The sequence below is a fragment of the Arctopsyche grandis genome, chromosome 5 (genome assembly GCF_051622035.1).
Source record: "Arctopsyche grandis isolate Sample6627 chromosome 5, ASM5162203v2, whole genome shotgun sequence".
Classification (NCBI taxonomy): domain Eukaryota; kingdom Metazoa; phylum Arthropoda; class Insecta; order Trichoptera; family Hydropsychidae; genus Arctopsyche; species Arctopsyche grandis.
The window spans coordinates 27502663-27529374 of record NC_135359.1 but is presented as its reverse complement, the minus strand read 5'-3'; the positions used below and the strand labels follow the sequence as shown (position 1 = coordinate 27529374).

Below are 26712 nucleotides of genomic sequence, written 5' to 3'. Positions count from 1 at the left end.
AAAATCGGTCAACCAGTTTTCTAGGGGCACACGCCGCACGTTTGCAAGTATTGCTCCAAGGGATGTTTGAGAGAATGCTTCCTGACCAAGCACATAAAGTTGAATCATCTGAATGAAGAACAGATAATATATCAACCCGAGAAGTTAATTAAGTTGAATGAATAAATTAGAAAACTATATAGAGATGTGTAATACAATTATGTGTCATGTAAGTTCATGAGACTTATTTTTGAAAAATTTAAATGAATTTTTCAAATGAATCCAAGAACGGTCTGAAGGAGCACGACAAAATTCACACTCACGAAAAGGAGCACATTTGTGAGCAGTGCGGGATGTTGTTCTTGGTCAAGGGCGCTCTGGACGCTCACTCGCGGCTGATGCATTCCGAGAAGTCCGGACAGTGCGACATTTGCCAGAAGATTTTCTCGAATCTGGAAGATCACATGGTGAAGCACACGGGCGAGAAGCCGTATCAATGCAGCTCGTGCGGCAAAAGGTTCTCTTTTAAGCGCGGTCTGATTATTCACAGCCGTCAACACACGTTGGATCGGAAAGAATATAAATGTAATATAGAAGGATGTAATAGGTCGTTTTCAGCTCAGTGGATCCTCAAATGTCATATTATGAAGCATACGGGGCACACGCCGCACGTTTGCAAGTATTGCTCCAAGGGATTTTTGAGAGAATGCTTCCTGACCAAACACATAAAGTTGAATCATCTGAATGAAAAACAGATAATATATCAACCCGACAAGTTAATTAAGTTGAATGAATAAATTAGAAAACTATAAAGAGATGTGTAATACGATTATGTATCATGTAAGTTCATGAGACTTATTTTTGAAAAATTTAAATTAGCCAGCAGCATAGCTCGGACGTTAAGCTTCTGCTTACCGTCAAGAAGGTGCCGGGTTCTATCCCTGAATGAAAATGAATTTTTCAGAGTATGCTGTTGGTCAGACCTGGATTTGTGACTCCAGGTTGATCGTTTCCTATCAGAGTTTGCCAATTTTCTCTGATTTCATTGTTGAAACGGTTCCCGGAAAAAAAAATTGGCTAAAAATCCTTCCTACCTACTATGTCACCACTATTTGAATTTTGATGGATGTACAATAAAAATTTATGTACAATTCATAGATGTCTCGTTAATTTGCGAGTTTTTTCAGTGTCTCGCAATTCAACGACTTATAATAAAAAAATGCTGCATTTGTATTTGTAATTGGCCAGGAAGGCGCATTGGGATTTTCCTGTAAGGCCTTCCTGGTATATATGTAAAATAAAAAATAAAAAATAAAATAAAAATAAATGAATTTTTCAAATGAACTGCATTTGAACTCGTGTATGTAATTTGTTTGGGTTACATTTAGCTGAGTGAAAGTGACGCAATGTTTTAATTTCATTGTTAAAATGGATAATTAAAGTAGTAGGCTGTATGTTAAGTGTTAAATATATAATTTAAATGTTGTTAAGTGTTCCATTTATTGGATAATACATAGAGCACCTCATTAAATGTACTACATTTGACTAAAAATATACAAACCGTGATCGGTTGTCCTGTGACTGGTTCACATATGACTAGTAGTCCGTTTACCGATTGAAATGTGTGTTGTCATTTTTGCCATTGCGACTTATAAATGAAAATTTCGACCGATTGAAATCGAATTTCAAGATAAAGACGTCTTTTCTTTATTCGTCAAGTCAGTCAACATACCTACTCAACAGACTTAACTTATACTAAGCTTTAGTTGAGTTTTTCGGTAAACGGATTATTCGGCAAAAAGTGATCTCGCGCAAGTCACTAAAATCTCGAATTACTAGTAGTTTTCTTCCATAGACGAAATCTTCAAATAGACGAAATTCCAATATTATAATTGTATAATAATGTTGCGTGGACGTGAAGAGGGGGCTTCCAGAATTGGGGAGAAAGACGCAGGGGGGTTGTAGAATACGTTTATTCGTCTGCTCTCGTCGGAAACGTTTCAAGGCCGAGAGCGCCGCATATTTATACACATTTGGGCTCAACAACTATTGGTCGATGAATCAGACGATCCCATTGGCCGTTGCATACGGCTCATTCATACGTAGAGGCCATTTTGGCGGGAACGAGAGATTAGGTCTGCGCTAGTAAACCATTGGTTCACGAGCGCCACCCACCTAATCTCTACGTTACAATAATTTAAATATCGACAAAAGATTTATTGGAAGATTTACTATGGGAGAAAAATGGGGTACTAATACGACACCCATCAAGTTAAATTTGACAAATCCAAATGATCGATGACTGCAATTGCTAGTTAGGTATGTTCTTTATATTTTTAATAAAAATCGAAAGGAAATTGTAAAATTGAAAAGATTAAGTATTTAGATCTTACAGGTTTCATAAGTGGATATATTGAATGTTGGTAGTATTAATGTTTGACAGATGTCATTTTTGGGTTTTAGGTTAACAATTTGTTTTGACGTAAGGAATTGCAGACCTATTATAGTAATAGTTACTATTATGTGATATTTTTTATTTAATTTGGGAATTACATGCATTATTGCAATTTACTGTTTTAAAAGTGAAGCATTTTTAAATATTTTTCACCAATAAATGGAATCTGAATTGTCTTGGGAGCAGTTTATAAAATATGCAGAGCAAATTGAACGGGAAGCCATTACACTCGGAGACAATTGGAAAATAGTTGGCGATCGCACGTGTCCGGGTGAAGCTTATTTACATCATAAATGTGTGCAACGATCTCCGAAAACTCTCAAACCCCTTAGGTGGGAACATCACGTGTGTTACAGTTTATGTTACGCTGTTCCTATCATATATTTCAATGTATGGAATGAAAATGGCACTCTATTGCCACTTGCCGACGTATGGGAATTTTGCCATCCTCATTACAAGTACATACATACATATATATTTTTTTATATTGTTTATATCTTTAAACTTTTGGATGTTGGAAACATATTTATGTTGTATATCATTATATTCTTGCTACATAATATATAGATAAATACAATTGTCAATGGATTGTGTATTTCAATCGTATTAATTTTATAGGTCACAAGTGTCCAATGAAATGTATACCACATTAACTCAACAAGAACATCCAATTTTACATCAACCATTTTTTGCAATTCACCCTTGCAAAACTCAAGAATTTTTAAATGGTTCTAATCAAGATATTAATATTCTAGTCAAATTTATTACAAGTGTGGGACCGATGGTGAACCTTTCATTGAATTATTCATATGGAAAATTATAAGTGAAGAAACACAACATTTATTATATACAATGTTCCGGCAGCAAAATATGTGCTGCAACAAAAATCTGCTTTTATAAATAAAAATTAATTTATTGAAAACATATTTTTTTTAATCTGGGATGGTGGAGCAATCAAAATTTTTTGTACTCTTCCATCAGACAAATCTCCTTATTCTACTAAACTGCGCTACAGCATCGGACTCTGATCATAGCCCTGATAATATATGTAATATATCGTTATTTTATTATTCATTTGCATTTGTATAAGAATATTACATAAAGAAGCAGTTACATACAAGGAAAATGGTAAACGGACTACTAGTCATATGTGAACCAGTCACAGGACAACCGGTCGCTCTAGGTCGGTCACACATGATCACCCGTCACACTAAAACTGGTCGCACCCGCAAATTGGTCACGAAAAAACTGGTCACACCCAAAAATTTAAAATTGGTCGAATTTTTGGGTGTGACTAGTTTTTTCGTGACCAATTTTCGGGTGTGACGGGTGATCACGTGTGACCGATCTAGAGCGACCGGTTGTCCTGTGACCGGTTCACATTTGACTAGTAATCACCGAACCAAGGAAAATATGCATTCAATTGTTCTTAAACTTACATAGTTCATTAGCATTTGGGTGAAAATCGAAACCAGTAATCTCAATACCTATATATTTGTTTGTGATATGCACACTGCTTTTATCTTATGAAGGCATATTAAAAATTGTCGCAATCCACACTAGAAAAATGTGCATATTTTTTTCCCTCGGAAAAATCTACTTCGTATGTAACACCCTTTCTTCACATTAGGCCCTCACTAATACCGTGGTTTTGGGCAATTGTGAAAAGGGAACATAAGATATAGTAACGTAGATATTAGAAGAGTAGCGCTCGTCAACCACTTGGTAACTAGAGCTGATCATCTCATCTCGCGTTCATGCCAAAAAGGCCTCAGCGTATTATACGAGCCGCATACAACAGTCAATAAGATCTCTCGACCCATCAACTAATGGTCTCTCTGTGCGGAGAGTACCTGATGAGTATAAATATTAGACGGTTTTGGTCCATACTTCATTCTGAGCTAGCGGGCTGACGGATCAAGAACAATAAAGACCTCTATCACAACTACTGCGTCTTTCACTACGATATCGGAAACCCCTCTACACGCCCACACTACACTATGTATTTACAATTATTGATCATTCTTATTTTATTTTATTTTATTTCATAGAACATGAACTCGCCTTTACAGACCGCTTCAAAGCGACGAGTGCACTTATACAGATAAAATACTTTAAGGCAGGGAAGGTATGTTGACCGTATCCCGGCCTAACGAAATACATGTTGTGTAGTTTGTAAGAGGATCGTTTATTTTTGTTCAATTGTTACAATGGTTATTGTATGTACGAAGAGGTTGTGCTTCGGAGAAGTGAGCTGGTTGAACTCCAGAGGTTCACTCTGGTGTTGGGAGCTGGTGCGTCGCTTTATATACGTTCTGGCTTGAAGCGTGCCGTGCGCAGATGCTTTGTCTTCTTTCCAGGACACGTGTTTTAGGGACACGTCTTGACCTGTTTTCGAGGCACGTGTGTTCGGTACACGTGTGGTTTATAGCTATGGGGTCAGCGCCAGGACGTCTTTCGTTTTACGATCGAGCGATGAACTCTTTCTTCTGGAATGGTCGAAGGGGACGTTGCCCTTAAGTTATGCATGTTTGTACAGGATCGATGATGAGATCACAGGTTTTGATGTAATAGAACAAGTCGTGCTATATTCCTACAATACAATCAATCAATATACACAAGCATTTTATACAATTCGAATTCATACAAACATCCTCAGTGACTTATATGGAAAAATTTTATAATCAAATTGACGAACCTAAAGACGCTCAAAAACTTGAGATTAGCAAGAGAGATAAGAAAGGAGATGTCAATTTTACAGGAAGCGTTTCAATGAAAATCAGAAAAATTTGCAAACTCTGATAAGAAACGATCGACTTGGAGTCACAAACCAAGGTCTGGCCAGCAGCGGAACTCGAACCCGTGACCACTCTGTTCGAAAGCATAATATGCTAACCACTAGTCCATGCCGCTGGTTATGCCTCCTCCTCAAAATGACCGAGTCGCGACAAGAGAAGTGGAGACAATGTATACTACAATCTTTTGCATACAAAGTTTTTTTCACGGAGTCAAGAGCGGGCATAATAAACAAGTGACTTTGAGTTGAAGTTACATACAGTTATGTACTTGTTGGTAAACGGGTTATAACAAAAATGTGAATCACTACCAGGATAACAGTCGCTACGTACGAAAATCACTCACGTGGACCTTCTGTCACACAGGAAAATTGCCGTACAGAAATCTGCTTAAATATTGCTCAGCAAATGCTTTTTTTTTTTTGCGAGATTTGGGCATTTTTCTGTACGGTAATTTTCCTGTGTGGCGAATTTTCGTGCAATAGGAGACGGCAGTAATCCTGGTAGCGATTCAAATTTGAGCGCTCCGCTACAAATCGCTGCAAACGACGCGGCTGACTGCATGCTCATTTCATACTTTTGTCTCGATTTTTGCCTTTTTAAACTTGCCAGAAAGATCCAACTCAATTTTAATAATTGCCAATCATCAATGCACATCGAAATGTCGGTTCGGTCATTACTAGCCAAATGTGAACCGGTCACAGGACAACCGGTCGCTCTAGATCGGTCACACGTGATCACCCGTCACACTTAAACTGGACCAATGTCAAAATTCGACCAAATTTTAATTTTTGGGTGTGACCAGTTTTTTCGTGACCAATTTTCGGGTGTGACCAGTTTTCTCGTGACCAGTTTTAGTGTGACGGGTGATCACGTGTGACCGATCTAGAGCTACCGGTTTTCCTGTGACCGGTTCACATTTTACTAGTAATCACCGAACCCTGTTTGTCATATGCACATATGGTTGTAAAGTGTATGAAATTTGGACCAAATCTTAAGAATTAGAACCACAACTTTGTACATATTGACACCTTGTGCGATGGAATGTCGACTCTGTCTTCGTTCGTCTCCAGCCGAATGTTTCGTCTCCATCTTTGACAATCCTCATCCACTGGTGCAGCGTATTTGGACCTGCTGTCAGCTGCGGGTTGGTTACACTTACTTTTAGCCGATTGCCATCTCATCAATGCAGCCTCTTTACTGCCCGTCTTATTTGTAGGTTAATCAATATGACGGGATGCCAGATATGATATGTCTTTCGTGTGAAAATAATCTGAAGATCTTAACTACTTTTCGAAATGTTTGTCTTCAAAATGACAAAACGTCGAAGTTAGAATTAAACGAGAGTTTAGATATCAAGCCTGAAGAAGTCTTACTAGAGGATGTAGTATGGGATAATGAGTTGGATGTTAATTCATCACTGGTAAAGTAATTTGTCATTACACCGTTTGTCAACACTTCATACATTCAAACATATTGAACACATCTTATTTTACAGATACACGGAAGAAAGAATAATTTGCATGATTACACGGCGGAGAAGATAGATGATGTTGAAATTCGACGAGAAAACCCTGTATTACCGAGCACAACATATAATATGTGTTTTGCATATTCTGAACCGCGACAAGAAACAGATTTACAAGACGTGTCTAAATTACGAGAGAAAGAAAACCTACTTAAAGTCTTTAAATGTAACTTTTGTATGAAATCGTTTAATATCAAATATTCCCTGGTAATACATTTGAGATCTCACACTGGTGATAATCCGTACAATTGTGATATTTGTTTAAAATCATTTCCTCAGAATAGTAAACTTAAAATACACATGAAATATCACACTGGGATAAAACTACATAAATGTAACATTTGTTTAAAATCATTCGTTCAAAAGTCTATCCTTACGAGACATTTAAAATCACACAACGAAGAAAAACAGTATAAATGTGATGCTTGTTTAAAATCGTTTGTTCAAAAATGTGACCTTGTGAGACATTTAAGTACTCACACCGGGGAGAAGTTATATAAATGCGAAATTTGTATGAAATCATTCGTTCAAAAATCTACACTTACGAGACATTTAAAATCTCACATCGAGGAAAAGCAGTACAAATGTAATATTTGTTTCAAATCATTTTTTCAGAAATTCAACCTTAAGAGACATTTGAAATCTCACCCTGAGGATAAGCTGTTCGAATGTAGTGTTTGTTTAAAATCGTTCATTCATAAATCTGCATTTTCCTCTCATATGAGGTCCCATTCTGAGAAAAAAAAGGTCGGATGCAAAATTTGCTTAAAAACATTCGCTAAAAGATATATCGCCTCACACATAAAATCTCATAATGTATTAAAAACACACGAATGCAACATTTGTACAAAATTATTTTCTCGAAAATCCACCCTTACGAGACATATAAAAACTCACAAAGAGAACAAACAATACCAATGTAATAGCTGTTGGAAATCATTTGTTCAGAATAGTGATCTTTTGAGACATTTAAGATCTCATGCTCGGGAAAAGCTGTACAAGTGTGACATTTGTTTAAAGTCATTCGTTCAGAAATATGTATTTTCCGCACACATGAAAAGCCACACTGGAAATAAACTCAATGCGATATTCGTTTAAAATCATCTTTAAAAAATATCTTGGTAGACACATACAATCTCATAATTTAAATAAATGTAACATTCAGTAGCGTCGCTAGACCCGAGTGCTGTCTGTACCGGGTGACACCAAATTGTTCAAATTGAAAAATGCTAATTCGACATATTTTTTGTATGACGGTCCTTAACACATTTGATGCTGAGAACACGCCTGGCGTGTTCTCAACAGTTCAGTAGTACGCGCGCGACACGCCTAGCGTGTTGTGTTTTTTGCCCAAATCGATCGTGTGCATTTTTTCGCCTAAATATTAGTATAAACTATCTATTTTAAATTTTACATAATATTATTTACTGGTTTTTTTTCATTATTCAAGAAATATATACATATATTTTGGTGATTATATTTTACATATATACCAAAAGCGGTGCTACTTTAGTATGCGGTCTCTACCTTCACATATCTACTTTAGAATGCGATCTACCTTCACGTTTGTACTTTAACCGTTTTCCCGCGTCACCAATTTTAGCGAACATGCCCTGTACGCGGCTGCTTTTTGAATTTTGAATTGAATTTTTTTTGACTACTGCCATCTATTGAATTTATTAAAGTATACATTTAGTAATATTTTCAACCAAGTTATAAAATTTTAACACAATAGACGGCTCTTATACAGGTTGGAACTTCCAAGACATCTATGCGTGTCTCACGCGCTGAGGGCATGTTCGCTAGGACATGTATAGTAGTCGTACGCGGTGGAAAGGTTAATATGCGGTCTCAGTTCTCGCGTGTGACACTGAGACTGAATAATACCGACTCTAACAAACTAATCTTAAATGAATAGAGCCTACTTAACTTAACCTAACCTATCCTGACCCTTAAATAAATAGGTGTTGGCTGCTAAATCTACCCTTAAGATACATTCAAAGTAGGGAAAAGCCATACAAATGTGATATCTATTCAAAACTAATAATGGAAATTATACAAAACAGAATAAACATTGTTTCTTGTAAAATATCCTATGTAATTCTACTAGTATATGTAGAATTTGTTAAATTTGCGAGCATTGAAGTAGAATGGATAGAAGCGCTCTTAGGTTCCAAAAATGTTGCCACAAAAACTCCGTGCAAACGGAGATGTCAGCTGTTTTGCTCAGTTGTTTGTTAAACTCTGTAGCAGTAGGATCTCTTTGAAATAGGCTCTACTAGTGAAATTGTGTGGTAGTAGTAGTTCGACAAAGTCCGAACATCTGTATGTGCACGTGCGTATAGATGTTCGGACCAGCCTCACTCATTGAAAAACAGGGCCGTACACTGTATTCTTTTTTAAAACTAATTATTACTTTATCTATGTTTATTAATTTAATTTCAAATATTTTTGAACTTTTAAGAAGTAGTTTTAAAAAATGAAATGTATAAACTAAAAATACTAAACAAAAAACATACATCAAAAATAAAAGCATTACAGTCACGTAATAAAAGATTGATAAAAAAAAACTCTTCTTTGAACAATATTATTAAGGATGTAAATTCTAAAAGACTAATATCGGAAGACTTAGCTAATTATTTATCATGAAACCTAGAAGTGTTGAACGTCAAGGGACGATAAGGGACGATCACTTCCACGAATTTTTTTTCCTCACTCTTTTGTCTCTCTTCTGACTTTCCGTCTCTCTCTTCGATGGCTCGCTTTTAAGCGATACTTTTGTTAGGAATGACTATTCTATACATTATACTTCAATGTTTGCGAGTTATCAATAATAACCTGACCAAGGACTTATATATAAATATATATTATACCATGTCTAAAGTTGACCGTGGACAACAAGTTGATGTAGCCTACTTTGACTTTCGAAAAGCATTTGATCTTGTCAATAATGACGCTCTTATGATCAGATTAGCTGAAGTGGGCTTTTCTCCGCGTCTTCTTAAACTCTTTGCTTCTTATCTTAGTGATAGGAAGCAATTTGTTAGATATGGTATTTATGAATCTCCTTCATTTTTTACGCGATCTGGTGTAACTCAGGGGTCCACCTTAGGCCCTTTACTATTTACAATAGTCATTAATAACCTCCCTAAAGTACTACGCAATGCTTCAAGTCTCTTGTTTGCAGACGACGTTAAACTATTCTTTGCTGTAAAGAATGAGAGGCAAGCCTCTCTCCTTCAAGCTGATATTAACGCTGTTTTAGAGTTCAGTTCCAGTTTAGGGCTTGAACTGAATACTAGTAAATGTGCCATTATGAGTTATGGACGTGCGAATTCGCTCTATTGTCACGGATATTCCATTGGATCCGTATTGTTGAAGCGCGTGGAATCAATGGTCGACTTGGGTATCACTTTTGATCCTCAATTCACCTTTCACAACCACATCAAGACAATCGCTGACGTTTCCTTTCGTGGAAAAAGTAAAAGAAAAAGTGCAAAAAGCATTTCTTCGTTTTCTTTATAAGAAAGAGTATGGGTACTACCCATATCTCTATCCTACTCCTTTCCTTTTGGGCATGCTTGGGTATAATTCCCTTGAACTTCGGAAAAACTTCTCGTTAATTCGTTTCGTTCTCCAGCTATTGCGTGGTAATACGTCATGCCCGTTGTTGCTGGAACAGTTGGGACTTTATGTCCCTAATAATTATGTGCGTGGTAGACATCATCATTTGATGGTTGTACCTGCTGCTCGCACAGTTCTTTTTCGAATGGCTCCTATTCCAAGAGCTATTCGACTTCTCAATGAAATCGTTGCTGCTGTCCCTGAATGTGATATTTTCCACCTTGGGGAGCGTAGATTATCGGATATTATTTTAAAATATTTATCTGGTAACCTGCGCTCATCATTACTTTCTTAATTTGAATGTGATGAATGAGTGGAATCTTAATCTACTCTCTTCCATTTGGGCCTCGCTGTGATTTTATTTTTATTTATATTTTGTTTTATTTTATTTTACTTTTTCTTTCTCCTTTGTATATTTTTATATACTATTTTAATTTTGTTCAGTGTAAACAAAGAATGGGATTTATGGATTTTATTTTTAATTTTTACACTTGTTATTTTTTTTCTCTCTGAATGATGTATTATTTTCCTTTTGTTACTTTTTTTATTATTTTATTTTACCATGTTTTCTGCTTTTGCTTTTTTCCTTTATTTACAGTTTACTTGTTTTTATATCTTTTTCAAATGTAGGCCATTGTGGCGCATTAGGTTCTTCCTGTAATGCCACAATGGTCCAAAACTATTAAATAAATAAATAATGCCAATTGGCATTGGTATTGACAAGTGGCACTTTCCAAGAAAATCGGCATCAAACGGTGCCAAGAAAAACTAAGGAGTTTTATTAAATTGATAATATTATTTATTTAATGAGTCTAAGGCTTTGTCTGTAGTTAATGTATTTATCATAGTAACAAAATAGAAAATAAAATAAAATATTCATGAGATCAACATGAGTTTATTCGAATTAGATGAATGATTGCTAATTTGTTACTGTTCTTGTTATATTGTAAGACTGGTGTGACGCATTGGGGTAACCTGTCACATTGGTCATTGATTTGTTATTGCTATTGTTATTCTTTATTAATTGTTTGTATATTAATTATAATAATAAAATAAATAAATATGTACCTATATACAGTGAGCGACACAAAAACCTACACACTTGAAAATTTTCGAATATCATCTCATATCGATTTGCACCAGTATTTTTGAAATCAAAAGATGCTAAATTATAACTAGGGTCGTTAAAATAATGAGATTATTCGAAAATTTTCAAGTGCGTAGGTTTTTGTGTCACTCGCTTTAGTTCAGAATCTGTTGTTAATCAGAATTAAGGATATAATAAATATATAGATAAATAGGATTTTTAAATTGATCTATTGAAAATATTAATATATTATATAATTTTATAAGGAGGGTGACGTCCAATTCTGTTGAATTATTGTAAAAAAGTTAAAATACACAAGATTTATAACATAGTGTTTTATTATATGTATATTTGCATTTATATAAAAATGATATTATAAAGAAGATCTTGGAATGCAGTTTAACATGGAAATTATATAAATTACTATGTACCTATTAATTCATTATTATTTTTTAATAAAATTAAAATTAAAATGTTTCCGTTCAGATTTTTTTATGAAACTTCACTTGTTTAATTAATATTGAATGAAATGAATTCTCATCAAATATTATGCATGCAATAGCTTATAGCAACAGTATTCTGAGATATGTATCTTATATTCCATCATAAAAGATGAGTTTATCAAAATATATACATATTATAGATTACCATCTCAGTTTCTTTATCGAATACTTATTTTAATATTTGTCTAATTTTATATTTGCTTAATATAATTTGATTTGCTTAATTTAATTTAATAACATGATAACATATTTAATTTGCTTAAGAACATATATTGAATTTTATAAAAATATTTTTTTATTTGAATGAAATAGCCATAACAAATAATATTAACATTTATAAATTTAACATATTTTATAAATTATAGTGATCACATAGCGAATTGAATAAAATAAAATCATGAGTAAAGAACGCTTTTGGCAAATTGAGGCAAAGCAAACGCCGCTTTGTGAACATCTGTCGAGTAATATCTCATGTCCATTTTTGATATATCGTCGTCGCTAAATGTTATCGTGGGTTGCATAAAGTTGCAATTTTTGTTCAGAGAACCCATCACAAAACCTATTTGGCCATTAGGATACGTCGGCACTGAGGCTATCGCATACGCGGCCGTTTGGAACTGTCGTTTGCAATGATTCAATGTCTCCTTGACGTGTGTTAAATCAGTCCAAATTGTACTACCCTGGGAACAAACCAATCCGTTTTCTTTGAGCGCTTGCTTCATCAATTTAAAATAATCCTCTTGGAAAAGATTCACGGCCGGTCCGATGGGATCACTGCTGTCTGTGATTATCACGTCGAATTTATTTTTGTGGTTTTTCATATATTCAAAACCGTCTCCGATATGCAACTTCAATTTACTGCTTTCAAAACCTTTCGCCATGAATGGTAAGAACTTTTTCGAAACTTCAACTACTCTTCCGTCAATCTCGACCTAAAAGTCAACACATACATATATTAATAAATAAAATTTCATCTTTGCGATTTGATCAGTTTGAAATTGAATAAAAACCAACCTGATGAATTTCTTCAACTAGGGGGTGTTTTGCCACTTCTCTGGCTACTCCACCATCACCACCTCCGACAATCAAAACGGTCTTCGGATTATTGTGGGAACACAAAGGCAGAAATGATATCATTTCCTAAATTTAATTTAAGAATATTTACTTAATTGAAATTTATACTGTATATTAGCGTTTCTCAACCTGGGTCCACATGGCCCCTTTGGGAAGCCCATGATATCTCTCAATGGAGGCACAAACCGAAATTCTACTTTTGTGGAGGCATAACGAGCTCTAGGGGAGGCACGGCAGTCAGAATAAAAAAATTATATTTAAATAATATCGAAAGCAGAGCTGAAATGTTTTATTTGTCATCAAAACTGAGTAAACGTTTGCATTTCGGAAAATATACTAGCTTGTGCGACCAATGGGCCAAATATATTTTAAATAAGGTTGGGAAGGCGTTTACATGGGTCTCTTAATATTATAATATGTAAAAATAATAAATTTCATTAAATCAAGTCCACTTCGAGATCACACTTTTCGACAAATATGTGAGGAAAGCGAGAAGGATTTTGAGTGCCTTCTATTACACACAGAAGTTCGTTAGTTATCGAAGGGTAATTGTCTTAATCGTGTTGTTATACTTTGGAACAGTATTGTGTCCTTTGTGAGTGACAACTAATTTGGGGAAGAGATGGTCATCTCCTCTCAAAAGCTCGTAACCGTCTTGATGTTGTAAAAAGAGGCGATCTCCGTATGTCACTAACAACATTTGAGCCAGATATAAATAAACCGTTTACGTCGGGCACAAGGATCAATTTATTACTTATTTTCAATTTATTAAGTTTAAAAAAATATATTACTAATGTATGTTCAAATTTGTAATTATAAAATAAAGTTTATATCTATATATATAAAAATGAATGTCTGTGTGTGTGTCTCGAATAGGCTTCTAAACCACTGAACCGATTGCGATGGAAATTTCAGGATTTGCTGTATGCATGTCCGGGAACATTACTGTGGAAAAAAACGGGATAAAACGCGAACGGAAACGGGAAAAACGGGAATAATTGTCATTGCAACGCTACAATTTCAAATGTTTTCGCGTCGCGACCAACGTTTCGCGTCGCTGCCTGTGTTTTTCCGACAATTGGGAACGGGAACGAGAATGGAAATGGGAACGAGAAAGAGAACGGGAATTGCATGCGTTATTGTGACATTGCAACGCATGCCGGGTCCAGCTAGTAATCTATATACATATATAAAAATCAATGTTTGTCTGTCTGTCACGTATGCGTTCCTATACCATTCAACCGATTGCGATGAAACTTACATGAGTTATTATGTACATGTATGCGATGGCTTCTGTAAAAATAAATCGACCGAAAACGGGAACGGAAACAGGAAAAACAGGAATAAGTGGCATTGCAACGCAATAATTTCAAATGTTTTCGCGTCGCCACCTGCGTTGTTAGGGTAAAATAAACAAATAATTGAATAATTTCAAATGTGTTCGTCGCCTGCGGTTTTCCGACAAATTATCATTACTGTAATTTAATTTGATTATTAATAGGGTTGGACACCAGCGCCTTGTCCATACAAACGCATTACACTTCTCCCTTCCTCAATTATGGCACTAGAGAAATTATTTTTTAATATGCTATGGATATCCACCATAGGCATGTTTCTATGGTTTTATTTTTTTGATTAGTTATTTTTTATAGGAGCTAGGAGCCGCCAAACATCTATAAAATCGCCTCTTTTTTACACCCACAAAAAGAGTCCAGCGTGCTTATTTAACGGTCGATTTTAAAAAAAATACGCGCATAGTTGCACAGAAAATATCTTTCTCATACCGATGATGATTTTTTTTTAAAAATTGGTACAGTTTTGGAGGAGAAAATAGGAGAATACGAAACCTCAATTTTGTCGATTTAAAATACGTATTATCTGGTCGAAGCGAAACTGTCGCATTCACTCAATATATATATTGATATATATTGTCTCATTCACTCAATATATATATCGAAGAAAGGAATGGCAACAAAATTCAGATTTCGTGTATACAGCCCTCTTACGTATTAAGTTGAAACTGAAACATTCACTTATCGAAAAGCGGGAATTGCATGCGTTATTGTGGCATTTCAAAGCATGCCAGATTCAGTTACTACCTATATGATATTTTTAATTTGTTCGTTTTTTTCGAAAAAAAATTGGGAGGCACAGAAAAATACTAAATGCAAAAGGGGGCCACGGTCCAAAATAGGTTGAGAAAGGCTGCCGTATATAATACTTGAGACTCTAAAAATTTTTAATACAAACTTGGTACGCAAACTCGTCCTTTTCCGAGCATTGAATTATTCCATCCAATATCAAAACTCTTCCGTGGCTCTTTGTCTTGACAACCATTATATCTTGAAATTCGGACCGTTCAGAATGGAGTACTTCTTCCACTTCAAGTGACATTGCCTGACCCGGCCACAGTTCGGAAACCTCGCTGAACCAGCCTTTCATCAATTGATCCATTATTATCTGAAAAATCCAATACAACAAAAATAACAGTCAAAAAGTTCAATTATATATCTACAATCGCATAACAATTGTTTTACAGACAGAACCTATATACGTATGATAAAATAAAATTACATATGTAGATACGAACACCTCACTCTTGGAATATTTTTTGTGGTTTGATTTAATAATGTCAACATTCATATAATATATAGTACGTATGTGTTGAAATCAGATGTTGTCAACAATATGCCGACTATTATTACAAAACTGCTATCAGTTGGTTTTCATAGTATTAGTCACATAAAAGAAATTTATATTTCAAAAATTTTGATAGGTGCTAAATTTCACAAATTTCTAAAGGAATTGAATGAATAGAATATTAAACGATTTAATTTGTATGCTAATTAATTAACACTGCTAGCATTTGATGCTACAAAACAAGGTTATACTGATAACTTCCAAGTGATAAAACACTACATGTTTGCTTATTGAAGAATACGGTTCAAAGTGTACACTTTAAATAGTGCGATAATCATTTATTGAACGTTAAAATGTATACATATTATAATATGTACTCTCAATTGACCATATTTATTTTATTTTACATAGATATATATGCCAGGAAGGCCTAACAGGTAAACCTACATAAATGCGCCTTCCTAGCCAATTACAAACATTGCAGCATTTTTATTACATAAATCGCTGAATTTCGAAATGCTGAAGAACACGAAATTACCTATTAATTAACTAATGAATTAATCCATAGAGACATCTATGGATTTAGAATTGTACATACATTTTTACATATTGTACATAAATCAAATAGTAGGTTTTTTGCTAATTTGATGGAGGAACCGTTTCAACAATGAAATCAGCTAAATTGGCAAACTCTGATAGAAAATGATCGAATTTGAGTCACAAATATCCAATTATAACCAGCAGCGTTTAAGATTAGCACGGGATTGAACCCGGTAACCTCTCGGTGCTTAACATAAACCCAACCACTGAGCCGTACTGCTGGTTTTGGAAAGCTTTGAAAGCCATAACGACTTAACAACACGAAAATGAAACAAATATATCATCATCTTGGAAGATACATTGAACAATGTAAATGTATCGGAATTTTAGCGTTTTAATGCTTCTATTGTATTCCATTTTCAACATTGTAATCTCACAGAAAGTTGGAACTTACAAGAGTTACAAATAAATCAAATGTCTATTATAAAATGGGAATAAAAAAATTGCCGCAACCAATTTTAATAGATAATCAGATAATCTTAATGTAATTAATTCATTTAAAAAGAGTTGTTCAAAGTCGCTTAGTGTTGGGGGAAAAGTAAATGGATAAATTATGGAAATTAGTAATTTTGCCTGACTGTAACTTATTAATAAATTAAATACAATTCAGCATTTTAATGGAGAAATGATGATACATCATAAATTGAGATATTTTGTTGAGCTATCAACAATAATCATATTTCACATAAAAATATAATTAAAGATTGGTTATATCAGAAATTTAATATTTCTAAATATTGAACAAGAATATAATTAAAGAAATATATATATATATATATATATATATATATATATATATATATATATATATATATATATATCATTGCCCTATGATTTCTTAAAAATAGTTTTTTAAGGCATTGATACTTTGCCTTAAACATATGTTGGAATAAATATTATATAAAAACATATTTTCTCGATCAATTCTCAAATATTATGCCAAAATATTTCGATTATACCAGTCCAATTTAAAAGAGTGTTTTATGAATACAAATACATATAATAAAATTGTACAACCATAGGATGTGCAGCTGATACAGATTTATATGGAGAAACTTAATTTAAACTCACTTTAGAGTTGATACATCAGTTGATATTAAGTTTGACCTATTCAATAGGTGACATTCAATTGATAGCTACCATGCATACTTTGAATACATACATTTTTGACAGATTCTCTAATTATTACAAGTAATTGAGGGTTAATATGGCGCTTAGCCACTCATCGAACGATTATTTTACTGAGCCGCGAATTATTTCAAGGTTTGTCTTAGATATTGTTTTAATTTAGAGCAATGTTTCATGAAATCTAACATAAAATTAAAATTCAAATAAAATCATTTTAGCTTACTTTAACTTAATCGTCTTGTCAAGATAAAACTAAATTCCAAAAATAGAAAAACGACTATTTTTAAAGTATATACTTTCTTATATTTTTTTTTCAAAAAATAAGTACATATTTAATCATAAAAAGGGTAGAGATACCTTATAACTATTTTCTGTAAAATAAGCAATACTTACAAAGGCGAGAGCTAACCCACTTGACAGCTAACTAACATTCAAACTACGTGGACAAAGTTGGTTAGTTTGACAACCATAACAAGATACAAACAGGCGCATTTACGGCCTACTTCGTGATGTTCGTAAAATAAACATTTTCTCAAAATATGTCAACTAAATTATCTAAACTATAAATTAATAAACTATCCACAACGTTAAAGCTATTTCAGTTTGATGAATACATTTAAATACGTCTATAAAAAACATCATTCCACGCGGTAGATATCACTGTTTGACAAATGACGGTTTTTTTTTGGTTCAGAGACGAGATATGACTTTTCTTATAGATCTATGCCCAGTGAACACGAATCTGGTAATAAAAAATGTTAATTGGCTTGAGATTCGGAGATATATGTGTTTTTTTTAATGCACGATTTTTCTATATCTTCGTGTTGTTCGGTCGATGTCTCAAAATCTGTCAATTTCCTGTTCAAAATAAATATTGGAACGTATAGTCGGGTATTTTATCTTTCATTTGTAGTACTTTTCAGCTTTCAAATTCCTCTAAGTAGTCGTCCAGTTCAAATCAAAAGTCAAAAGTACGTATTTTCACTTGGGATTTTTTCCCATTGTTAATACTATTTTATATTGAGTATTTTCAATTGAAACATGTTTATTGGGATAGTTTTCTAGCCGCACTATTTTTTGTTTTCGTTTAAAAGGGTTAATTGGAAGTGTGCTGAATTTTAAATCGGTAAAATTGCGAGCTAAAAGCTCGTACTAGTATTTACTCGTATTTGAATTGAATTAATAGGGATAATATATTAAATTGTCTTTATATGAGAATTAAATAAAATTGCACTCAGAAAAATCATATTTCGACTTTTCTTGTGGATTAATAACAAAAATTCGTTTATTTTATCGAGGTAAGCCAGTTATCAAAGGTTTTGGCTAAATTTAATGAAAGTACTGTAGGCGGGGTACAATGTGTTGACCGTATCCCGGCCTAACGAAACACTGTTGTGCTAGTTTTATAAAGTTTTATTGTTTGCCTATGGTTGTACAAAGGTATGGTATTTGTGGGCAAAAGTATGTCGTTCAGCGGTCTCTGGATATGGTAGAGTGTCGCTGGCTCGGCATTCAGCTATGTTCAGAAGGTCTCTGGATGCGGCAGTGTGTTGCTGGCTCGTTGTTCGGCTATGTTCGGAAGGTCTCTGGATACGGCAGTGTGTTGCTGGCTCGTCCAGCTGGTTGATCTTCCAAGTCCGCGTAGTGTAGTGGTGGCTGGTCAGGAGCTGTATGTTGACTGGTCTGCTGCGGTGTGTCGACGCTTGCTGCTGTGGGTCGACTGGCGTTGTTTGGGTTGTACCTCCTTTTATAGTGTTTCTGGAATCGCCTGACCGATGGTGGTGGTTTGTTGATGCGTAAGAAAGGAATGCACTTTTGTCGAGGCGTAGTATTTTCTGGAATGCTTGATGGAAGTGGTTGTACGAGCATTTAGTTATTGATGCGTACAAGGGGAATTTGCTTTCGTCGAGGCGTAGTATTTTCTGGAATGCTTGGCGCTGTTCCGCTCGATGTATTTTGTTGTTGCGGAATATTCTCGAAGGTTTCGATGACGATGACGACGACGAGATTCCTACAGTACTTACCATTTTTGGATTAGAAAGTGTTTTAAAAGTCTTGTTAGGGGGTTAAACAAAGTTGATTCCCAAATATGAATGTATGTATGTAAAGCTCCAATTCATATTATTATTTACCTTACGATTATTGCAGATAAAATATAGAGGTTGATCGGTGCAGTTCCGTTAGGTAAAAATTAGAATAAGCAAAAATAGCGCCGAGAGATTCAATCCCGTGCTAATCTTAAATTCTGCTGGTTAGAATTGGATATTTGTGACTCAAATTCGATCATTTTCTATCAGAGTTTCCCAATTTATTTGATTTCATTGTTGAAACGGTTCCTCCATCAAATTGGCAAAAACCTTCCTACTCACTATCTGATTTATGTACAATATGTAAAAATGTATGTACAAGTCTAAATCCATAGATGTCTCTATGGATTAATTAATTGTTAATTTCGTGTTCTTCAGCCTATCGAAATACAGCGATTTATGCAATAAAAAAAAAGCTGCAATGTTTGTAATTGTCTAGGAAAGCGCATTTAGGTTTACCTGTTAGGCCTTCCTGGTATATGTATGTAAAATAAAATAAAATAATATCTACATATGACGATAGCCATAATGCTGCAATTTTTTTTTATATTTTCAGAGAATTATCAATGGCTATCGAAGATGGTGTGGTTACTCCTTTATAAAAACGAATAACTAATAATAAGTAGCGGGAAATAAAATAAAATAATAATGTATTATATTTTTGAAATAACTTTTAATAGATAAAAAAATACATATAAGGCAGCAACAATATAAATTAGATAATTATATACATATTATATTTTACAAATACTTGGTCTTAAAAAAAATGCATGTATTTTCATTTGTCACTACGTATCAGTATCCAATGTACTGGAATCAAAAAGTTTGCCAAATTTAAGACTAACGTTCGGAACCGATAAGCGGTCGTCGGACACAGTTTTATCACAATTTGAAACATTTTTTACAGATGAGAGATCACTATCTGCGTTAAAAAGACCACTAGAACCATTATTAGAGCTATTCCGTGTGTTTGAACTAGTTGAAGACTTGAAATGCACAGGAGTTGACGTTCGGTGCTGTGTCTTATCTTTACTGTGAATGTTAGTACTGTCGATTGCAGAAGTGCTAGATTTAGCCACTTGGTCCTTAAAAATTGCACGCTTTTCTTTAATTGATTCATCGGAGAGAATTTTGTCTCTCGATTCCTTTTGCTTTTTTTGTTGATTTTTACCAATGACTTTCAAAAGATCCTCTAGCTTTTTATATAAAGACAAATCTGAGGTGCTTTCAATAAAATTCTTTTTGATGGGCAATTCATCAGTAAGATTTAAATCATCCTGCAACGTACCAGTGTTATCAGTGCCGTCGACTGTTTTTCCTAATGTTTCATTGTCTAATTTATCGAAGAGCATTTGTAAGGAAGAATTACTAGAGGATAAGATTTGAGCTTCTTGCGTTTTTTTCCACGTAGCTAACCCCCAATCAGGTCCAAAGCTCTGGATAAGTTTCTCTAATTCGGGAGTCAGCGAATGTGAAGAAGTTTGCAATGTATGCACGCCTGAGATATTATATTTTGGCTTTAATATATCGTTGAAGGACGATTTGGTTTTTTCCAAACACAGTGATTTATTTGATAATATCGCTTCTGATATACTGGAATTATCCGAACTATTATTAGACGAACTGTAACCAGATTTCAATTTTTTTGACATCAAGTTTTGTTTAAGCAATTCAACGGCAACCGCACGCAACGAATCGTCTGATGATGAACTATCGTCATTGTTTGACACAAACTGCCCTAATTTAGTTTCATTACGACGTTGGCGAATGAAATCCGTGAAGGAAATGAACGAGTTCAAATTTGCCTCAACTTGTACGCTGTCTTCCAACTTTGGAATTGATAAATTTGGTGGAGTCACTTGTTTATCAGGAGTTTTTTCCCTTCCAGTTCCTTTATTCGAAAAATCAAAAAGATTGTCGAGTTTGGCCGACACCACTGATGCATCCACGTTTGGAAAGTTTAAACTGTAATTTCTTACAGTGGCGGGTGTATCCACTTCGATTATCGTGGATAATTCATGAGGGGTAACCATTATATCCTTATTCCTAGTCATGGACTGATTATTCATAACTAGAGGTGGTTTGGCCTTTTGACACTCGTTCGAGTTAAATTCGGGAAGTTTTGGCAAGAATGTGTCTCTGCTTTGAGAGCGACAATGTAATTCATCGCGCAAACTATTAATTTGGGTCATCCTATCTTCGTCGTTGCTCGGCTTTGGAATACCATCAAGCATAGGGACGAAAGCAATATTTTGAGGAACAGAAGACTCTTCACTGGAATTGCTGGCATTTGAAGATAAAATTGCGCGTTTTTCTCTCCGAACTTGGTCCAATTTATGAGACAAGTCTGATATTCTTCTTGTACACTCGTCGCTGAGTTGATCCAGTTCTACGTTATCTAATACAAAATCTGCTTCAGGTTCGACAAATTTTATTTTACTGTTTTCAGAACTATTGTCACTCTTACTGTGGTGTAAAATCACAAACATATCTTCGTCATCCAAACAACTCGGGGAATTTTTATGAGATTTTATAGATGATACTTTTCTATCAACTTCAATTTCGATAGGAATTATTCTGCGAATATTTTTGTCAATCTTATTCTCTGTCGGAGAATGATTTTCGACACTTTGTTGAGAAAGTGTTTCTATAGTTTCTTTAAGAATAAGTTTTGGATGTGACTGTGAAGTGCTCAACTTGGTTTTAACTTTCTTATTGACGGCGGACTCTTCTATGGGACTCAATTCCGTGTCTTTTTTGAATAAATCTGGTTGACTCCCAGACTTTGCATCTAATTTAGTGATAGTTTTCCTATTATCATTGTGAATTGCTGATTCACTCAAAGATAAAACGGGCTTCTTTACAATATACTTAACTTTCTGACTATTTACAATGGATTCTTCTTTTTTAAAGTCTTCTAACAGGGCGTAATTTTCTTTAATAAATGTTTTTAAACGTTCAACTTTATCAACAACATCCCGAGCTAGTGCCTGTTTATTTGAAGGCATGTTGATAACTGAACTGTTTGGAGTGTAAATATCACTGACATCGATATTTAATTTTTTGATTTCATTTTCTGACATTCCTAACAATTTTGTAACGTAACTTTTTAGCCTCGTATCAATTACAACGTTTGAATGTAAATCTTTTGAAGTATGAACGAAATCTACTTGAACGCCCTTATTAACTGATGACAAACTCTCGGATGGTTTACGGAAATTGCTAGTCTCTTTTAAAATGTTTGCAACACCTGCAGCTGGTTCACAGCGTGGTGTAATTTGAATATTATCATTAAGAATGAAATCTGTGTTTACTGCTATATTTTTCATCACTAAATCACTTGTGTGTGAAACGTTAGAATTACTCATTTGACTGTCTTTAGGCGTTGGAAATTCTCTTCTGAACATCTTTTCTAAACGAGTTGTAATTTTTTCTGGAGGACTCATATATGTAGTCGACTCGGAAGAGTCGTGTCTTTGCTGAGAGTTTACCTTTTCAAATATGACTTCTCTTTTTGACACCATTTTTGATGTTTTAATAGACACTTCACTAGATGAATCAAATCTCTCCACCGTTTGCACTTCCTCGTTTTTAGTTTTGGAAGTTTTCACCTTTGAAGTTTCCTTTTTAGCTTTTTTTACTTCGATGACTATTTGTAAGCCCTCGAATGAAACGGTATTAGTTGTAGACGACGCATTATCAATTTCTGTATCATTGCTGATTAATGAACGTTTGCTGGTTGATGAAAGTTTAGCTTTCTTTAAAGATTTTTTGGGAATTTTTTTGCGAGTTTGTTCTTCTTCGGTCGAGTTTGAATATTCATGTAAAAATTTTGTAGGCGAATTAGAAATAATCTTATTCTCATCACTGGTAATAATTTTGTCCGTTGATACAATCTTTGTGATTTTTTCTTCATGATTCGGTTTGACTGTAGAATTTTCGAGTTTCTGAAAGACTATGGATTGAACACTACTTTCACTTCCTTTTAAAGACGCGTCACTCTTGTTTTTGAAATTTGAATTATTCGATACATCCCATGTCGCCACATTTACAGCTGTATCATTTTGATCACTGAAAATTAACATACAGGTAAATAATAGAAAGATCTAAAATATTAACTTGATCAATATTTGATATCAAAATTAATTACCTAATAATTACATTCGAGTTTCTATGAAATTTACTTCCCATGCGTAATTTTTCACTATCATTATTTGTGCCTGAAGTTTTAGCATTAATTTGATCATTACCGTGAAACTTATATTTCACTGCCATGTTCTTAGACTTTTGGTGGTTTATTTCATCATGAATTCTAACAGTATTTTTAAAAACTTTATCCTAAAATAAGAAATAATTTGAATTACATATGTATGACATACAAAATAATTATAATATAGTATGATAAAAATATTACTGGAAATGTTTTTCCAATAAGTCTTTCTTCTTGAGTGAAAGCGTCAAGTTCCTGAAGCAAATTTTTATAATCATCATTGGCTTCAACTCTTTCCAATGCTACTGTTTCTCGATTCTTAATCCGGTCATTATATCTTGCAGCTCTGATTGCGGCTGCAATTGCTTTTTCATTTTCTGCTTCGATTCTAGCATTTTCATATGCACTGTGGATTTCTCTCGGCAGCCTCTCAACTAGATATTTATCAGTTATAAACAATTTATTTGAATATTTAGTAGCCTGATCATAACTATTTATCGATTTCTCACTATGATGTGGAGATGTGAATTCCCACCTGGACACACTTGATTTTAATTTCACCTTTGACGGACTTGGCTTAATAAGTCTAGTATTTCTTATAGGGGTCCTCTTCACATTGAAAGTAGACGACTTTCGATTAAAATTACGTTTAAGAATATCGGGAGATTTGCTCATCTTACTAGATAGACAGTCTTTGCTAGCTGATTTCATATAATCTGAATATTTCTTATCCCCGATGAATCCAGAACTATGTAAATATCTACAATGTTCTATGAGATCTTTTGCTTTTTCTAGATGAGCGAAATCACTTTCCACAATGTCTTTTTTATCATTGTTATCAGTAAATTCATTTTCAAAACACGCATCTCTATTTTTCAAATAGTCTGACACAATAGTCAATGGAGTGAATTTTGCATTTTCATTAATATCACCATGTTCGTAATTACTTTTAGATATTTTATTTGTGTGATCAGTAGTAATTAACCTGGAAGTAACTTTTTTTCTATGTTCGGATGGATTTATAACATGTTTATCTTTATAATTATTATTAAACAAATGCTCAACATTTGTTGCAACACTTTTAAAATGAGGCTGACAGTCACACAGAGCTTTCTGTATATCGGTGATACTAAGTTGTTCCTGGGTTTTTGATTTTGGTTCACTTCTAGGTGATTTGTGTCTATTTTCAACCTCCGAATATTTATGAGATATTTCATCTTGATCTTTGTCCTTGACCGGAAAAGAACTGATGCCATCATTTTTAAAGTCTCCAGATATCGTGACACGTTTTTTACTGAATGTCGGATTACTGTCACTCGTACTAGCACCGGGAGCGGACGACGGAAACTGGTTGTTTGAACCGATTTCTAAATGGTGTTGAAAATTACTACAACTATTGTCGGTACCATCTAATTCTTCATAAAATTGATTGATTTTGTCGGTGGACGATTTTTTAGAAGTATTTGTATTTCCGGTAGAAATCGTTGGCGATCTGCTTTTCCTTAAAAAAAATTAAAAATTAAAAAATATTAATTTGCACAGCTGACAAACAAACAAACAATCCATTTATATAGCAAATCTCAAAAAAACATTTGTGAAAACTATTTTACCTAGGCGAATCCCATCGTTTACATTCTAGTTTGTTTCTTTGGTTTCCTTGTGTTCTTTTAACATGCATCGAATCAAAAGCAGCTTTACCTCTCTCGAGTGCTTTGTTTGCACTGTATTCTTTCTGTGTTAACCATTCTATAAGATTAATATATAAAAATAATTCGATACATTTTGTAATAATTAGAGCAGATAGTGTTGAAATAAATTACCTCTTTTTAGATTTTCTTCTGTCGATAGAGCCGATTGACTATTGCCCATATTCATGATATTGCGGCTTTCATATTTATTTTTTAAGGATTGCGAAGAATCTTTCTTAAATTTTTCAAACGTCATTCGTTTACTATTAGAAACCAGTGTTGTCTGTTTGTTTTTTTCTTCGTTAAATTTAACCCTCAACTTTTTCGCAATTTCTTTGGATTGCTCCCGAACCTAATACAATACAATTATATATACAATGAGTTAAAATTTGTTTAAAAGTGGTTTTTCATACACAATAATAGAAAAAATACACATATATAAGAATACAAGAAAATGTGACAATTGAGGAAAGTATACGATTAACGGAATTGAACAGAATTAGTAAAGGGCGACCTGTTTGAGTCGCAAAAGTCGGCGTTCGGGCTCCGACATGAGGTCAGCGGAGCCCCCAACGGCGCCTCTGCCCCCGCTTCTGCCCATGCTCATCCTTAAAACCTAGTATTTTATAATTTATCTGTTTTAGTACGTTTGTTTTGACTTTTTCGAGTCGTGTGCTTTCGATCACAACGGTGGCGGGTTTGGCCATAAAACATACAATTCTGACTTGTAGTATTCTGACCGGTTCGGTGATTACTAGTCAAATGTGATCCGGTCACAAGACAACCGGTCGCTCTAGATCGGTCACACGTGATCACCCGTCACACTACAACTGGTCACACCCTAAAACTGGTCACGAGAAAACTGGTCACACCATCAAAGGTCTGTTCATACTTAACAGCACTGCACGGCTTCAGCACTGCACGACTCCGTTTCAAATATGTCATTTTATTACATTTCTATTCATATCTACCTACACGTCGCGGTCACGTCACGTTTACAGCAATTTGGCCGAGTGCAAGGCAAAATCGGCTTACTTATACATTAGAGGCCATGACGATACGGCGCAATATTGCTTACGTCGTATTGTCGAGTACATGCAATATGAATGCATACACGTGCATTCGTAGCTACGCGTCAGAATACAAGTCAGCAAAAATGTTTCGACGTGTATCGAACGAAAAATTATGTGTAATCGCGCTGTTGTTGGAAGAAGAAGCTCAAGAAAGCAATAAAAAAGCACGGAGGCGTTTTGATGTGCATCCCATGTTAAAAAATAGAAAAACCGAAGGAGAGTTTTGGACATTGTATAAGGA

At 34.4% G+C, this 26712-nt stretch overlaps 4 protein-coding genes across 8 annotated transcripts; 2 read left to right on the top strand and 2 right to left on the bottom strand.

Annotated features, from left to right (window-relative positions):
• Positions 1-2394: 2394 nt before the first annotated feature.
• On the top strand, positions 2395-3370 carry Atg10 (Autophagy-related 10). Its single transcript, XM_077430909.1, has 2 exons — positions 2395-2892; positions 3053-3370. Exons 1-2 carry the CDS (start codon positions 2594-2596, stop codon positions 3255-3257), a joined length of 504 nt encoding a protein of 167 aa, XP_077287035.1. The 5' UTR covers positions 2395-2593; the 3' UTR covers positions 3258-3370.
• A 2861-nt stretch (positions 3371-6231) lies between these two features.
• Positions 6232-9304, top strand: LOC143911871 (uncharacterized). Of its 2 annotated transcripts, XR_013260598.1 has the most exons (4): positions 6232-6376; positions 6449-6652; positions 6728-9060; positions 9103-9304. XR_013260598.1 is itself a non-coding variant. In XM_077430949.1 (3 exons), the coding sequence occupies exons 1-3, from the start codon at positions 6269-6271 to the stop codon at positions 7853-7855; spliced, it is 1440 nt and encodes a 479-aa protein (XP_077287075.1). In that variant the 5' UTR covers positions 6245-6268; the 3' UTR covers positions 7856-9252. The 2 variants fall into 2 exon arrangements, 1 of the variants encoding a protein (XP_077287075.1); XM_077430949.1 differs by having other exon boundaries at positions 6245-6376; positions 6728-9252.
• A 2482-nt stretch (positions 9305-11786) lies between these two features.
• SpdS (Spermidine Synthase) lies at positions 11787-17891 on the bottom strand. Of its 4 annotated transcripts, none has more exons than XM_077430661.1 (4): positions 17807-17891; positions 15296-15505; positions 12986-13111; positions 11787-12903 (listed from the first exon to the last, which is right to left on the bottom strand). In XM_077430661.1, exons 2-4 carry the CDS (start codon positions 15497-15499, stop codon positions 12367-12369), a joined length of 867 nt encoding a protein of 288 aa, XP_077286787.1. In that variant the 5' UTR covers positions 15500-15505; positions 17807-17891; the 3' UTR covers positions 11787-12366. The 4 variants fall into 4 exon arrangements, with proteins under 4 accessions (XP_077286787.1, XP_077286789.1, XP_077286788.1 ...); XM_077430663.1 differs by lacking the exon at positions 17807-17891 and adding an exon at positions 15592-15665 and having other exon boundaries at positions 11792-12903; XM_077430662.1 differs by lacking the exon at positions 17807-17891 and adding an exon at positions 15620-15738 and having other exon boundaries at positions 11793-12903.
• Positions 17892-20204: 2313 nt separating this feature from the next.
• LOC143911723 (uncharacterized) lies at positions 20205-26247 on the bottom strand. Its single transcript, XM_077430734.1, has 6 exons — positions 25913-26247; positions 25531-25750; positions 25321-25456; positions 23915-25211; positions 23651-23838; positions 20205-23571 (listed from the first exon to the last, which is right to left on the bottom strand). Exons 1-6 carry the CDS (start codon positions 26003-26005, stop codon positions 20289-20291), a joined length of 5217 nt encoding a protein of 1738 aa, XP_077286860.1. The 5' UTR covers positions 26006-26247; the 3' UTR covers positions 20205-20288.
• Positions 26248-26712: the final 465 nt, after the last annotated feature.